This window comes from Parambassis ranga, chromosome 8 (genome assembly GCF_900634625.1).
Source record: "Parambassis ranga chromosome 8, fParRan2.1, whole genome shotgun sequence".
Taxonomy (NCBI): Eukaryota; Metazoa; Chordata; class Actinopteri; family Ambassidae; genus Parambassis; species Parambassis ranga.
The window spans coordinates 6,517,533-6,531,842 of record NC_041029.1 but is presented as its reverse complement, the minus strand read 5'-3'; the positions used below and the strand labels follow the sequence as shown (position 1 = coordinate 6,531,842).

General features: G+C 44.5%; 1 protein-coding gene across 3 annotated transcripts in view; it reads right to left on the bottom strand.

The window, feature by feature from the left end:
- Positions 1–14,310, bottom strand: part of kcnc3a (potassium voltage-gated channel, Shaw-related subfamily, member 3a) — a 39,681-nt gene that overhangs the window by 14,874 nt on the left and 10,497 nt on the right. For all 3 annotated transcript variants that reach the window (XM_028412668.1, XM_028412667.1, XM_028412666.1), the window contains exons 2-4: positions 6,127–6,258; positions 4,322–5,183; positions 3,371–3,583 (exon numbers count right to left, since the gene is read on the bottom strand). In XM_028412668.1, the coding sequence (XP_028268469.1) occupies positions 3,371–3,583; positions 4,322–5,183; positions 6,127–6,258 (1,207 nt within the window). The remainder of the gene's footprint in view (positions 1–3,370; positions 3,584–4,321; positions 5,184–6,126; positions 6,259–14,310) is intronic.

Sequence of the window (14,310 nt, the reverse complement as noted above, 5' to 3'; positions counted from 1 at the left end):
TACAGTACAAACCAACAAAAAAGCTCTCTCTGTGGGCTGCGCTGTAAAAACTGACCTGAGCTCAGTTCCAGAGGAGAGAACAGAGGAAAACAACCAACCGACCAATCAGCAGCCACCTCTCACGGGCCTGTGCACAGCGGCCGCTTCACTCTGGCACCCATCCTAAAAGATGTTTAACTGAAGGCTCAAGTATTTATGTTTGTTTTTTTTATTTGTTGTTCAAAAAATAATTTCACATTTGACTAATCTCAGCTACACTGATGAATCAAATCGAGTGTATCAGTCAAAATAAAGCAGAAGACTGTGAGCACCCTCCTCCCTATCTGTAAGTACCAGAGTGAGAAGAGACCGGGTGAGAGGAGGAAAAGGAGGAGGAAGAGGAGGAGCAGGAGGAGGGGAAGACAGCTACACACGAAATACAGACACACACACACACACACACAGAAAAGGACGGACATACAGACAGGAAAAAAAACAAGGAAAAAGGAAACAGACAGACAGACAGATGAATAGTGTAACACAGACCGGACGAGAGCCAACATACAAACACCATGAGCTGACACAACCTGGGGAAGAAGACAATAAAACAACAACAACAACAACAAAGTAACAAGAGCAAAAGCATGCATCAGACATGGACCCGCACTGAGACCCGCTCTGACCCCAACACCTGTGGTCCCAACATACTGTAGGTGTAAAGAGGGAAGGCATATCTCTCTCTTTTAGGCCAGTAAACAGGGGCATGCATGCTCACAGACTCACACTGTGTGATCGCTGCTAAAATGATGTGTGCATACAACAGTCTCCTTTTACACAGGAGGTCAGACTGACAGTTTTTACAGTGTGTCAGGTCTGTGGTGTCATCATGTTCTGAGCATGATGTATTTTGCAAACACATAAGTTACGCCTTGAAGCTACGTCACAGATTGAATGTTTATGTCCCTCCCTCTCTTTTAAATTTGGATCTGTAATGTCCTGGTCGCAGTGCTGTTTATATCAGACACTTCAGACACAAGAGTGTGTGTGTCAGGGCGGCCATTGTGGAAAAAAAAGAGGAATCAATTATCTCCAGAGAGGGAAGAACCGGCCGATGTTTTCTTGTTTTCCTGCTAATTAGGTTAATCCAGGTCCATCCTCTCAGACATCAGAGATGCTGCTGGCTCTGTGCTGTTGTTGCTGCTGCACCATGCACATGTATATTCCATATAACGTGTCCTGTTCAGATTAGGTAGTACTGTTGTTTCAGATGCTCATCACGACACACATTCATGTTTACTGAAGCAGAGTAGAAGCAAAACTAGCATTCTTATTTGATGTAACACAGCAGCAACATACGTGGAACTGACCCAAGCAACTAGAATCTAGTAAATGTAAACATACCAGCCACCACTGTGAGCTGTGTGACCTATACTACACTCAAACACAGACCAAGGCCAGAATAGATGCTGTATTGGATCAGTACCGACTGAGTTTTGAACTTTCATGGCCAATTTAGCACAAGAGTGTATAAAAAAACACACTTTCTACCAAATATAGCATATGTGCTTGCAAAATATAATGTTATACAAATTGTTATCAGTGCTAAGAGATGTTGGGGAGAACAACAGATGATAATAATATAGCTTTAAATTATACACTTTATCATCATGCAGATCAGGTACAAATAGGTGCTATAAGAAAATTAAAATATTAAAATATATATAGAAAATTACTATATAGACAAAACACACACACACACTCCATATGCCCTCCTGCCCTACACACCACAAATATGATGCTGAACCACACTTTAGAGTAACCAAAGGTCACCTCTGCACACGTGTGCTTGTGGGTGTAGATCAGATTTTGTGTGTTGTGTGTGTCCTGATCTTGATGTTTGTAGGGGTGGAGCACAGCTGGACTCTGAGCTTGTGTGAAGGTGTTTTTTTATTTTGGTGTGTGTTAAATCAGGAGAATGTGATGCGAAGCAGATGAATAAGAATTGGAAAAAGAAAAGAAACATAGGAGGTGGACCAAAAGCAGACAGGAGAGCTGAAAATGGAAAAGAATGGAGTGTGGGGAGTGAGGGGAGAAACAAAGAATGAAAAGTTAATGAACTGCAGTGTAGAAAAGTGAGAAGAAAGTATACAGCGACAGAGAGCATGAAGAAGTGTGGTGTGATGACTGAGTACACGATGACACATGCCATCTGATCTGATCTGGTTCTGCCACATCAGATTCAAAATCTGCACATTTACATGAGTTTCATTTCAAATCCAGACACAGAATCAAATATTACACAGCTGATTGACTTTGATTCTTTTTTTCTTACTGTCAACAAATTCCATAAAGGCCTCCATTGTCTTACATCACTCACACACACACAGTCTCACACACACACACACACACACACACACACCATCTTGCTGTCCCACACCTGAATGCCAGAACAGGTTGAGTTTTATTGACTCCAAAAGTAACATGTGTTCATGTTTGGTGATGACACACCAGACCAAACATAACCTGGCTGGGAGGCGGGGGGGGGCATTAAAACTGCTTGGTTAGGTAAGACAACATCTGATGACAGAAAACGTTTTGTTGACAGTAAAAAAACTAAAAACATCAAAAAAAAGAATAACAGCATCCAAACTACAGGTAAAAAATATGAATCCCACTTTGAAATGAAACCATTAACATGGCATCAGTCTGACACATAGAACCACACAGGGGTGTGAAGCGCACACACAGGCCACCATAATGTTGTCAAGTATATGCTGTTGCTGAGTGACTGTTGATCCTCCTGCCATTAATAATTTTGTGAGCTCCCGCACTGTAAAGTAAATCCAGTCACATCAACACATCGCTGCAGACAGTGGTGGTGCTGGAGCAGCCACTGCAGCACCTCTGCAGTGTACGGATGGAGGGGACTTCCACCGCTGCAGCTCCACACTGTAGTTAGAAGGTGAGAGCAGACTCATTGGATAAAATGTCATTGCCCTTCAGCACTCGTGGATGTGTTTTATGTGCCACAGGAAAGAGCTTGTGATGTTGTCAAGGGAGAGAGAGTGATGATGCTAAGCTGTCACTAAAAATGATGGATTGGAGTGGAGGGGTGGAGAGGTGGGGGGGGTTGATATGGCGATACACTGTGTGTTAACCTTTGCAGAGGCTATACAGGCCTACTTTTACATATGTGTTGTGTTTTTGTGTTTTGTGTGCAGTGTAAAGGTGTTGAGGTGATGTTCCTATTATTTTGTCCACCCCTTGTGTGATGTAATGTGTAAATTTTTACGCACACACACACACACACTGTCAGTACATATCAATCATGAGCATGCATCGAGCCCACTGCTGTCGGTGCGCCTCCACCTTCCCCTCTCTCCATCCCTACCTTTCCGAACGTTCCCGTCTGTTGTGCGCTGGAACTCCCCTGCACTCAGCAGGAAGCAGGCCCGGTCGTGTGGGTAGCGCTCGCGGCTGGTGGTGGAGCCGAGTCCTCCTGTGGCCGGGCTACGTTCGTCCCCGAGGACCTGGTCTATGGTGGGGCAGTCCTCATTGGCCAGGGCTGCCGCGTTGGCCGATGCGTCGCCATTCGGCTTGGAGTCTGGGGAAAAACAGAGTGGGGGGGGCACAGAATCTGTGTGAGCAGAGGGAGTCCAAAGAACAGCAGGCTCATATGACCGAACTGAGCTCAGCTGAGTGTTAGTCCAACTACCTTCAGGTTTAAGAAAATCAAAGCTCTCTGTCAGCACACCAGGCCTCAGCATAAAACACTGAACACTTCTTTGAAGGGTTCCTGTTTCTGGCAGGGGACTCTCTGATTCCTGCCAGGTCTTGTAACCTGTTGGACTCTCAGCACAGCAAATCTGTAACGTCTTTTTAAGAGAGCCATAGCTCCATTTTATCTTTTCCTGTGATTAGATTTCTGGATGCTTTTGTCAATACTTTTAATTTTGTTCTTGGAAGCTGTTCTTTTTCTTAGAGCTGCCTTTTTGTTAATTGTTTTTTTGCTGTTTCTGAATTTATTTGAAGTGATCCAGTTGAGTGGCTGCCGGTAGTCTCCTGTCATCACCTTTTTCTTTCCTTTCTCTCTTCTTACTCCCTATTTCTTCGATCTTTGAGTGAGATTTAAGAGGAAGACGTGGTCTAATGTACCACTAGAAGGAAAAAAGAACTGTGACTATTAAGAGTGGATTGTAATCATACCCGAGTCTTAGGAAAGTGGGAGATCCCTTTCTAAAGGACAACAACAGATAATCATGGACGTCTGTCGAATGGATGATCAAAAGAGATTCTAAACACTGTCAAACATAAACGCCTGATCTCACTTTTGTTCGCTCACCTGCCCTGTTGATCTCAATGATCTCCTCCTGCGCCAGTGGGCAGTCTCCGGTACCAATCATGCTGCCAGATCCCACCATGCCCGGCCCTAGCACGTTGCCCATCAGCCTGTGTGGCGATGCGGTTGCCATGGCCAGCGCGTCTGGCTTGCAGTAGTTGGGGCTGCCAGGCTGTGGCGCTCTCGGGATGTGCTTGTTCCTCTTCTTGGGGAGCTTTTGTTTGGCCATTGCCAGGGAGTAGTACATGCCGAAGTTGTTGACAATGACAGGCACAGGCATGGCGATGGTCAGCACACCAGCCAGGGCGCAGAGGGCACCCACCAGCATTCCTGACCACGTCTCAGGGTACATATCCCCATACCCCAGTGTGGTCATGGTGACCACGGCCCACCAGAACCCGATGGGAATGTTCTTAAAGTTGGTGTGGGCTGCGGCTGTTGGATCGTCTGGGTCGGCACCAATGCGTTCAGCGTAGTAGATCATGGTAGCAAAGATGAGGACGCCCAGCGCCAGGAAAATGATGAGAAGCAGGAACTCGTTGGTGCTCGCCCGCAGAGTGTGGCCCAGGACCCGTAAACCGACAAAGTGGCGGGTAAGCTTGAATATACGGAGGATACGGACGAAACGCACCACACGCAGGAAGCTCAGCACGTCTTTGGCTGTTTTGGAGGAGAGGCCGCTCAGCGCCACCTCAAGGTAAAAGGGCACGATGGCCACAAAGTCTATGATGTTGAGGGCGCTGCGAAAGAACTCTGCCTTGTCGGGGCAGAAGACGACACGTGCCAACACCTCAATGGTGAACCAGATGACACAGACGCCCTCCACGTATGTCAGCCAACCATCGGTGACCACCTCATACACTATCTGCAGAGTGGACGAAAAACGAAAGGGTTAGTGGCACGATATCAGGTCTGTCGTCCCAACATTCACTGAAAACACATCATATTAGCTTCTGTTTTTGAAAAAAAAGAGCCACAGAAAACTAGTTCACAGGGCTTCTAATATGGGGTGTATAATAAATGAGACTTCTCATGTAATTCACCCTGGACTGCTCTACTGACTGGGTAATTAGGTAGCAAGACACTTTAATTCCCAGCTAGGCCCTTCTTTTGTGACCAATTTCTTAAATAGTTTTTTAACATAGTACTTAATAGCATACAATGAGGCAAGTGGACACAAATGCTGCTGAACATTTAGAAAAGGAGACACATGATAGGAGTGATTATATGTCCGATTACAGGTATAAAGTCAAAACTGATTCTGACTGGGTCACAGACCTGATGGTTCTGCTTCTAGTTCTCTCTTGTTTAGCTTCAAGTTTAACCAGAATAGACAAATTGTCATATGATCATGTGAATGAGGCAATAATCCAATCACATCACAAAAGGTAAACACTGTCTAGAGACCGCACACATCAGGTCAAGTATCCACACAAAGAACAAAAACTCCTGTGTGGCGAGTGTCAAGAGTAGCTTTGCTTATATTGCAATAACAAGGTGGAATACATGGCATTGGTGTACACACTATTATTTGAATTTTGAGCCGAAATTGGTATAAGACACACACAGGGCGTGTGAGAGTCACTATAACTGGTTTAAAAACGTACAATATGTCCTTTTTTAATCACAGGAAGTTCTCTAAAAAAGTGTAATTATTATGGGGGGTGAAGAATGACCTACATGTGCTCCCTGGACTGTATTACAATCACAGGGACAGGGCAGGTGGTAATGAAGTCACCTCACCTCCCCTAAGTGAAATAAATCCTGTCTGAGTGAGATTAAACCATTTCACTAAAACTTCACTCTACCTCCTCATGCGTCACGTTGTTGATGGTGACGTTTTCCGTTTTGTTGTAGATGGTGTTGAATGCTTCGTGCGTCTCCAGGCAAAAGGTGGAGATGGAGAGGAGGATGAAGAAGAGCGAGGCTAATGCCACGTACTGCAGAGAGAGGAGCAGAGATAAGAGGCGGGTTACAGTTTGCACCTCCAGCATATTTTTTTAGCTGCTTTTTATTTCCACTAACACAACAGGAAAAGGATCACACCTGCATGCACACGCACACGTTTTTTTTTTTGGTTAAAACCTCTGTGATTAGTGGTTCACACATTTGCTGCTGGAAGAAGAGGAGGAGGAGGAGGAGGAGGAGGGGTTTGAGCCATTGCAGTATTGGGGGAAGTAGCGGTCATGGCAAAAGGCTGCAGAAAGGGGGCACTAATAGCACACAGAGGGATGTGGAGGAATGCTGTTAATTCAGTGCAAATGTCCTGATTGCTGCAATCCCATTGATAATGGCACAGTCAGAGAGAGAGAGAGAGAGAGAGAGAAGGATGATGGATGAAGAGTGTAAAATAAATGAGGTGCAGAGTATCTCAGTGTGCGACTATAGTGGAAGGAACAAAGGCACAGTGTATTTAAAGCAAGCAAATATATGAACAATTCAGAAATGCATTTTTATCATACCACTGATTGATCGTAGTGTGTGTGTGTGTGCGCGCATGTAAATATTGTGATTTTCTGCACATTCCCCGTGTGTTAGATTTTCCTTTTCTCTGCAGCATCCCCCTACCCCCTGCTAGTCTGCTCTCTCTCTCTCTCTCTCTCTCTCTCTCTCTCTCTCTCTCTCTCTCTCTCTCTCATTGCAGTGTATTGCTTGCATGTGTTGGGGGTCTTCCCAGTGTGTGCACAGTAATCATAGCCTTCCTAAACTTGTACAGATGCAGAGAGAGAGAGAGAGAGAGCAGTGCTCTTTATTTCTAAAGGAAAATATACTGATAACATTACAGTATAGCAGCAGTTGATCTAGAACACATCCTTTGTCTTCAAAGACATTGCGATGTAGAGTAAAAAGAGCATTTGCAGGAACATATAAGGAGTTAATTTATGAAACAACTGGTATTTATGTGTGTGGTGCACTCTTGTGTTTTCATTCATGTAGTGTATGTCTGTTGTTTGGTTGTGTCGGTTGTTGAATTCAAGAGAATTTCATCTCTCTATCTATTTTCTGTTTGTCTCTATGTGTCCTGTACAGCAGGGTCACAGGGGGCTGCAGCCTGTCCCCAGGTGTCAGTGAGTGAGGAGAGGCAGGCTACATACTGGACAGGTCTCTAGTCTCTTAGGACTAACAGAAAAACAACCAGTCACGCTCGCACTGACACCTAGTTTAGAGTCAGTTAACCTCATATCTCCCGTCTCGCTGTGAGGCAGCGATGCTAACCACGTGGGTTAAATGAGTTTGAAGCTGTGATGCTATGTTTTTTTTTTTCTCCTAAATCTAACCAAGCAGATTCAATAAATGACAGAAAACAAAAGAGAAGCAGGCACACAAACTCCAGTCTGCAGGATGATGGTCTGGAGCGATAGCCAGAATTCTGTCCATGAAATGGGACTGGACCCCCTCCCCTTCACTGCCGATTTCAGTCTGTACAAACTCCACCACTGTGGTGGGGTGTATGTGATGGCTTGCTGCGTAACTTGTTTAAAAACATATGCAGAATACAGAACACCTCAGATTTTCATTATCTACTAGCACTGAATGCTGTTTTGGCTCTGCTTCCTTTCTCTGATTGGCTGTGTGTCTAATCAATAGGTACTGCCCTCTTCTAGAACTAGGATGTCTGGCCAAGCTAACTGTCCGCTGCCTTTTGTGTATTTACCTGAAGCCAGATTTGTAGACACCATATGAGAGGTGTAAAGCACCCAAAAATCCAGCCTGGCGTTCAGGTTCGAGGACACGTTAAGTTTTGGAAATGTGGCAAACATGGGAAGCACTGGATCTGGCAGCAGCTCGTCTCACCTCCTTTTCACCATCACTACCTGTTTGTACGTGTCAGTGTGTGTACGTGTGTGTCAGGTCAGTGATGAAGACAGACAGATGAAGTCTTCTTCTAATCCTCGGGGAGCACATCAAGTCCCACAGCTTATTATCATGGTCTAATTTAACACTGCTATCTAGAGCTGCCCTGGATACACTCACACACACACTCACACACACACACAGTTTATATGTGTGAGACATAGTACCAGCCCCTAATCCTGACTTTCGATATAGCCATCATCTGTGAAAACAGTTTGGAAATTTTGTCATTGGATGATCCAGCCATCAATCAAAATCTAACATCAACCAATCATCACAGCTTCTTGCCATCATCGTCACACAGCTTAACCCCAAAGTTGGACAAAGTTCCACGTCTCAGATGCACAGACACATTACAGGGTGTGAAGGCTGCAAAAAATCTGAGTTAATGAACTGTAACAACTCACACTCTTGTTATTGTTCCAGCATCAACTACGACTGAATGTTTTTAAGCAGGAGGCCAGAAAAGCACGACATGTGATCTAACCTACAAGACAAATGGAACACTATAGTCCTCTTCTTCCTCTCCTTACTGTACTTTCCTTCATACCTCCCAGCTGCATCCTTCCCATCACATTTCCTCTCTCCTGTCAGTCACAGGGAGTGACCTAAATCTCTTTCCTCCCTCCTCCCCTGGACAATCTCTTCTCTTTCTTTAGCTTTTCTCTCTTTATCTTCTTCATCACTGACTACAGCTTCTCCCTCCTGTGTCAGCTATTTTCTCCTCTATTTCTGTCGCTCTTTTTATACCTTTCTCCTTCATTTGTGTTCTTCCTCTTTATATCCTTAGATCTCTCCTTGATAATCTATTTTTATTTTTGCTTTGGGCTCAAATATTATTCTTTTTCTTTCTCTATGAATGTCAACAGCGTCACAGGGCAGCAGCTATTTTTTAATAGTTTGGCAACACTTTTGCCTAAACAAGTCAAAAGTGCCGGGATTGACAGAGACAGAAAGCTTAGAATTATACTTGAGTTGAAACAATTAAGTGCCAGCTCATTTGTGAAAACCAAACATTTAGCAGAGAATATTAACCAGTAGCTACCAGGGAACAGCAGAGGATGAAGTATTCAGATTCTTTATCTTAGTAAATGAACTAATGCATCAACGTCAAACACAAAAAAAAGTCCTGCATGACAAACTCTACCTCAGTAAAAGCACCAGCAAAGTATCAACAAAATGTTAAACAGTTAGCAGCTAGCTACAGCTAGCCGTAAATACATCCATCACAACCAAATAGGTGGTTAAAATTAGCAGCTTTAGCTCAGGATCAGCAGCAAAGAAAAAAACACAAAAAAACAATATCATGGTTACATTTTTAATGAACTACAGTTCAAAGCATCTCTTATTGGTCCCTTATAGAACCATTTTAGCCTCGGTCCCTAGGTCCACATCCTTATGAGGTCACACTGCAACGATCAAAGTTACGAAAAGGAACGAGGCCTGTCAGCAAAATATCTGAGGGGACAACTTTGTGAACAGCATTAACAGCAGAGGCCTCAGGACAGACGGACGCTGCAGGGTTTGTGGAGGTAGCTCTGCAGACGTGGCCTGTGCTTTGAGAGAGCACAGTCTTTACTTAACAGTCCGATCACATCTTAAAGACCTAGCAAACCGACACATGACATAACGTTTTCTCTCCTGTACCAGTGACGCAGCATGTGGGATGTCCTCTCTTACACTGCAGAAAACACACACACAAACACACTGTCCCTTGTAAAGGTGACTTCCCTACTAATAGCCTGGCTGTAGATTTGCATACAGTTTACTCAGGATGTTGGCTGGGATGTTTCACACACACACACACACACACACACAACCTTGTACATCAATCTTTGTGAGGAAATTCATTCAGAACTGATGAAGCAGCTTGGAGGAGCGAAACGTCTTCAAAAAAAACGTTCAGATGACTTTGAAATGACCTGGATGACTGAGAATCTTCATCAACATCCTTTGAGATAATGCACCTTAACCATCACAACCGAAGCCCTAACCCTAACCTGAACCTAACCATCAGTGTTAACCCTTGATTAGCCTGAAAGGGTCTACTAAAGTGAGGATCAGCCACTTCAATCGGTCTCGCAGACGTAGCTGCTCAAGAACACACACACTTTTGTCAGTGTCAGTGTGAGTAGGCGGGCCGTGTGAACATGTGTGTAACTGTAAAGGAGTGAGAGATGACAGAAGGATGTCGCCGTAGGTGAGAGACAGCCTGTATGTGGTTATGTGGCTGCGTCGTTTTAAGTGCTGCAGTGTATTACGTTTCAGTGTGCTTCAGAGGCAGCGTCCTCTTTGGATTTCCCTCTGCTCCTCTCTCCTTCCACTTCATTTTCCCTCTTTACACTCATTTATCTCCTCCTCTTTATCTGCCTGCATCCTCCCTGCTGTTTATGTTCTTCTGCATCTCTTATTTCTCCTTCTCTCCTCACTGGTGCCATGTGAGAGGTATCAGCATCAGCACAAAGAGCCACACGGTGCTGATGATGTTGTAATGGTAGGGGTCTTTTTAGGACAGCGATAAAACTTCGCACTTTATCAATATTAAGTCAAGAAGGGATTTCTGGAGCACTTTCATGACGTCTGAGGTGCATGGAAGCAGCAAGGAGAGGGGAGGAAGAGGATCAATAGGACTCGGTTGGATAAAAATCAAAAGAACCTTCATGTCTTTTCATTATAAATCGATGAAATTAAACCCGTCAATCACAATGCAGCTCTGTCAGCCACAAGTAGCTACAGTCAGTTTGGATCCTGTTTCCCTGGCGCTGCAGTGTGCTCAGGTGGTGTACTGTGAGACAATTACTAGCTATAGCGCCGTGGCTCTTTTACAGAAGGGGGGGTGGAGGATATTTTCATGGCTAATTTATTCTGCTTAAGCAAGGCAGTTTGTGCTTGAAAAGATTGGGCAGAATTAGAGGGAGAGCAGACAAGTTACAAGCTAATGTAATGCCTGGAGCCCCGCGCTGCGCTATAATGACACAGACCAACAAGCAAGGTAGAGACAGGAAGGAGGAGGAGAGCACAGTCACAAAGTGATGTGGCTCTGAGAGCCACTCTTCCATATGCTGGCTATAGTGCTAAAACAGCCTCAAGTCACACTGCAAAAACCTGCGTGTGTCTAAAATGAGTCCACTAAAGCAGATTTTTAGTATGTGTACGATGGACAAAAGGGCTATTTTAAGAGCAGCAATCAGACTTCTAATTAAAGAAACAAATCAAAAAGTCTAAACTAAAAGAAGCATAGAGAGTGTTAAATAAAAAAAAGGCTCCGGCATGTGAATGGTTTTCTTCCTCCTTCCCCTCCTAATGTGCTGGAGGAGTGCTGCAGGCCGCAGATTGCTGCAGTGCCACACTCGATGCAGAGGTAACTCCAATACACTAAGTAGGGACGACGGAGCTCTGCCAAATAATGCCCCAAGCTGCCAAAGCAGAGTGAGAGCCAAAGAGAAGCAGGAAGTGAACACAGCACATACCTGAGGGAGAGAAGGATTACAACAACGGAGATGGCGTTTTGATGCTTGGGAAATAGCTTTTTAAATGTTTATGTCATTACATCATTTAAACTGACTTAAAAAGAGGCAAAAAGGGGGCGCTGTCTGACACTTTGTGTTCTTTTAAGTGGCCACGTGAATAAAGTGAGAATAAAACAATGACAGCAGCAACAACATAAGGGGTAAACCCGTCTATATTTAGATGATGTTACAGCGGTTATGAACAGATGGCTTTGCGAGGCGAAGTTCTGTCATCTGCAACAAGCATCTCTGCTATTTTGTGGTCCACCCTAAACAACACGTTACCATGGAGACACCTAAACCCTGGTCATCCGGTGCCTTTCTGGTGTTGTTTCATTGGGGTGGATGGACCAGATGAATCCTCCCACTGTTCACTCTGTGCTGACTGACAGCTGGCCCTGCCTGACTGCCCAGTATTGATGTTTCAACCGGCTGGTTGGATGAGGTCATCGGCTGAGGAGGGTATTCTGCTAAGGTCATGTATTGATTTGTTTTTTGCGCACATGTGTGTGTGTGTTATATATTGCTTGGGCTTTTCTTTGTGGAAAACCGAAGCAGACAGGGTTAATGTGAGACTTGGCCTTTGTTGTTTTTTACTATTCAATAGCCTTTATTCTCACACAGCAATCACAACAGTCGCGTGACTATTATATACCAACATGCAGCCTTAAAAAAGGGCATTATCATGTGGTGTAATGGTGGGTGGATTGTGAAAGAAGGGGTCGGCAGCAGTCAAACATCAGGGGCTGACCTTCTGTCTCGAGGGCGAAAGTATCAGCACAGACGTTTTGTTAAATAGCGGAACCTGCTCACATCGAGTGTATCACACTTCAAATTAAAATCCATCACGTTCTAGATGTAGCCTCTGCCTTTAAGACCGACCGGGTTTTGCAGCAAGGTGACTCTTTCACAGCTGAAAGGAATTCCTCTGCACAGCATCTGCAATATAACACTTACTTATGTATTTCATCAGCCAAACCGAGGCACAGGAAGTACGGCTGTTCCTTGTTCTCGTTGGTGTGGTTTGCCCTTTCTGCGGTCTTACAGGGGTTTTGTGTGTCCACATCGATTTATCTCAATAACAGTACTGCATGGATGAAGATGGAAACTGATACAGATATTCCCCGTCCTCTGAGGATGAAACCGAGTAAACATGTTGATGCTGTGATTATAGAATGAAGACCCCAGGGGTAGAATTAGAGACAGACAGACAGACAGACCAAATCTGAAAACAGATGTGAGGATTCTGCGATCATAGTGGCAAAAAAAATGACATGTTGACTGTCAGACTTCTCTCCAGGGTCTTACAACGCAGCAGTTTAAATCACCCAGCAGTGATATCTGCCATTGTGCTGGTAATGAGTGCAGAATACTTACACACATAAATTCACTTAAGAGGAAAATAAACGGCAGAATGTTTACCCCCACGTCAGGATGTCTTGTACACAAACGATAAAGAAACAAATTGCATTGCTTTTTCTCTTACACTTTCTGACGCAGCACTTTACAACTGCACAAAAAAATACTGCCTTGAGGTACATTAACTAGTTAGCTTCCTCTCTAAGTGCTGGCTTTCTCCTGTCCATCCGATTTCCTTTTATCTTCTTCATTCGGTCCTTCTTTTTTCCCTCTTCATGGAAAAGAAAAACATGTCTCAAAGGGAGGAGAAGTGTCAGTGGTTACAGCGTGTACTTAGTTTCACACACAGCAGTGACTCGCTTCATTGTGTTCACCTTCAGCTGTTGTTGTCCGACACAAACCATGTGACATCATGGATGTGTAGCTGTTGCATCACTTCATGTCCAGTGCAGCCCAAGATATAACACTATAGCCGCACCGCTCCGTCCCATACTCCTGTCTTCCTAGGACACACACACACACACACCTTCACCCACACAGCTCACTGAGGTGAGGCCAGCAAACAGACGGCAGTGCACTTTTTCTGCTTAGTTCTCCTGTTCTCTTCCATCGCTGCAGTGTTTCACAATGTCTTTCACATTTGTCCTTGCAAAAAATGTTCCTGGCTTTTGCTGTGTCCTGTCTCGCCCTCCCTCCCCCCCAAAAAATAAACACACTTTTTTTCTTACGACTATGGCAAATCAGCCTCCAAACCCTGGAGGATACAGAGGTCATGGTGCGTCTGCATTCATACATCAGCCGATGGGAGGTCCTTATGGGGTTCAGCAGTCTGGCTGTAAGCAGAGCACTCCGAGGGACTAACTTTCCAATTTTGGATGCAAAAAAAACAAAAATATCATTTAGAATGACTGTCCTGCAGCAATGTCCTAAAATAAAAGGGCACCGAGTCTCGCACTGTTCACCCAAACACGCCAACTCTGACGGTCAGCGGTTTAACCTCGGAGTCAATATTTCATTCTGAAACCGTCCTCAGCAGAGCGACCAAGTGGAAACCAACAAATCCAGCACTGTCACCTCAGACACTTATAGTTTGTTACAGCGGACGTATAATCAGGCGGTCAGCGCTTTCTTCAACAAAGCACGGACTCTATATTTCAACCATTTACCTAGATAACACAAGTCACAGAGAGCTGCCCAACCACCCCTGTTAGCTTCATCATCTAGTGTCTGAAAAAAATCCCACAATGCACAACATCATACATCATAAAG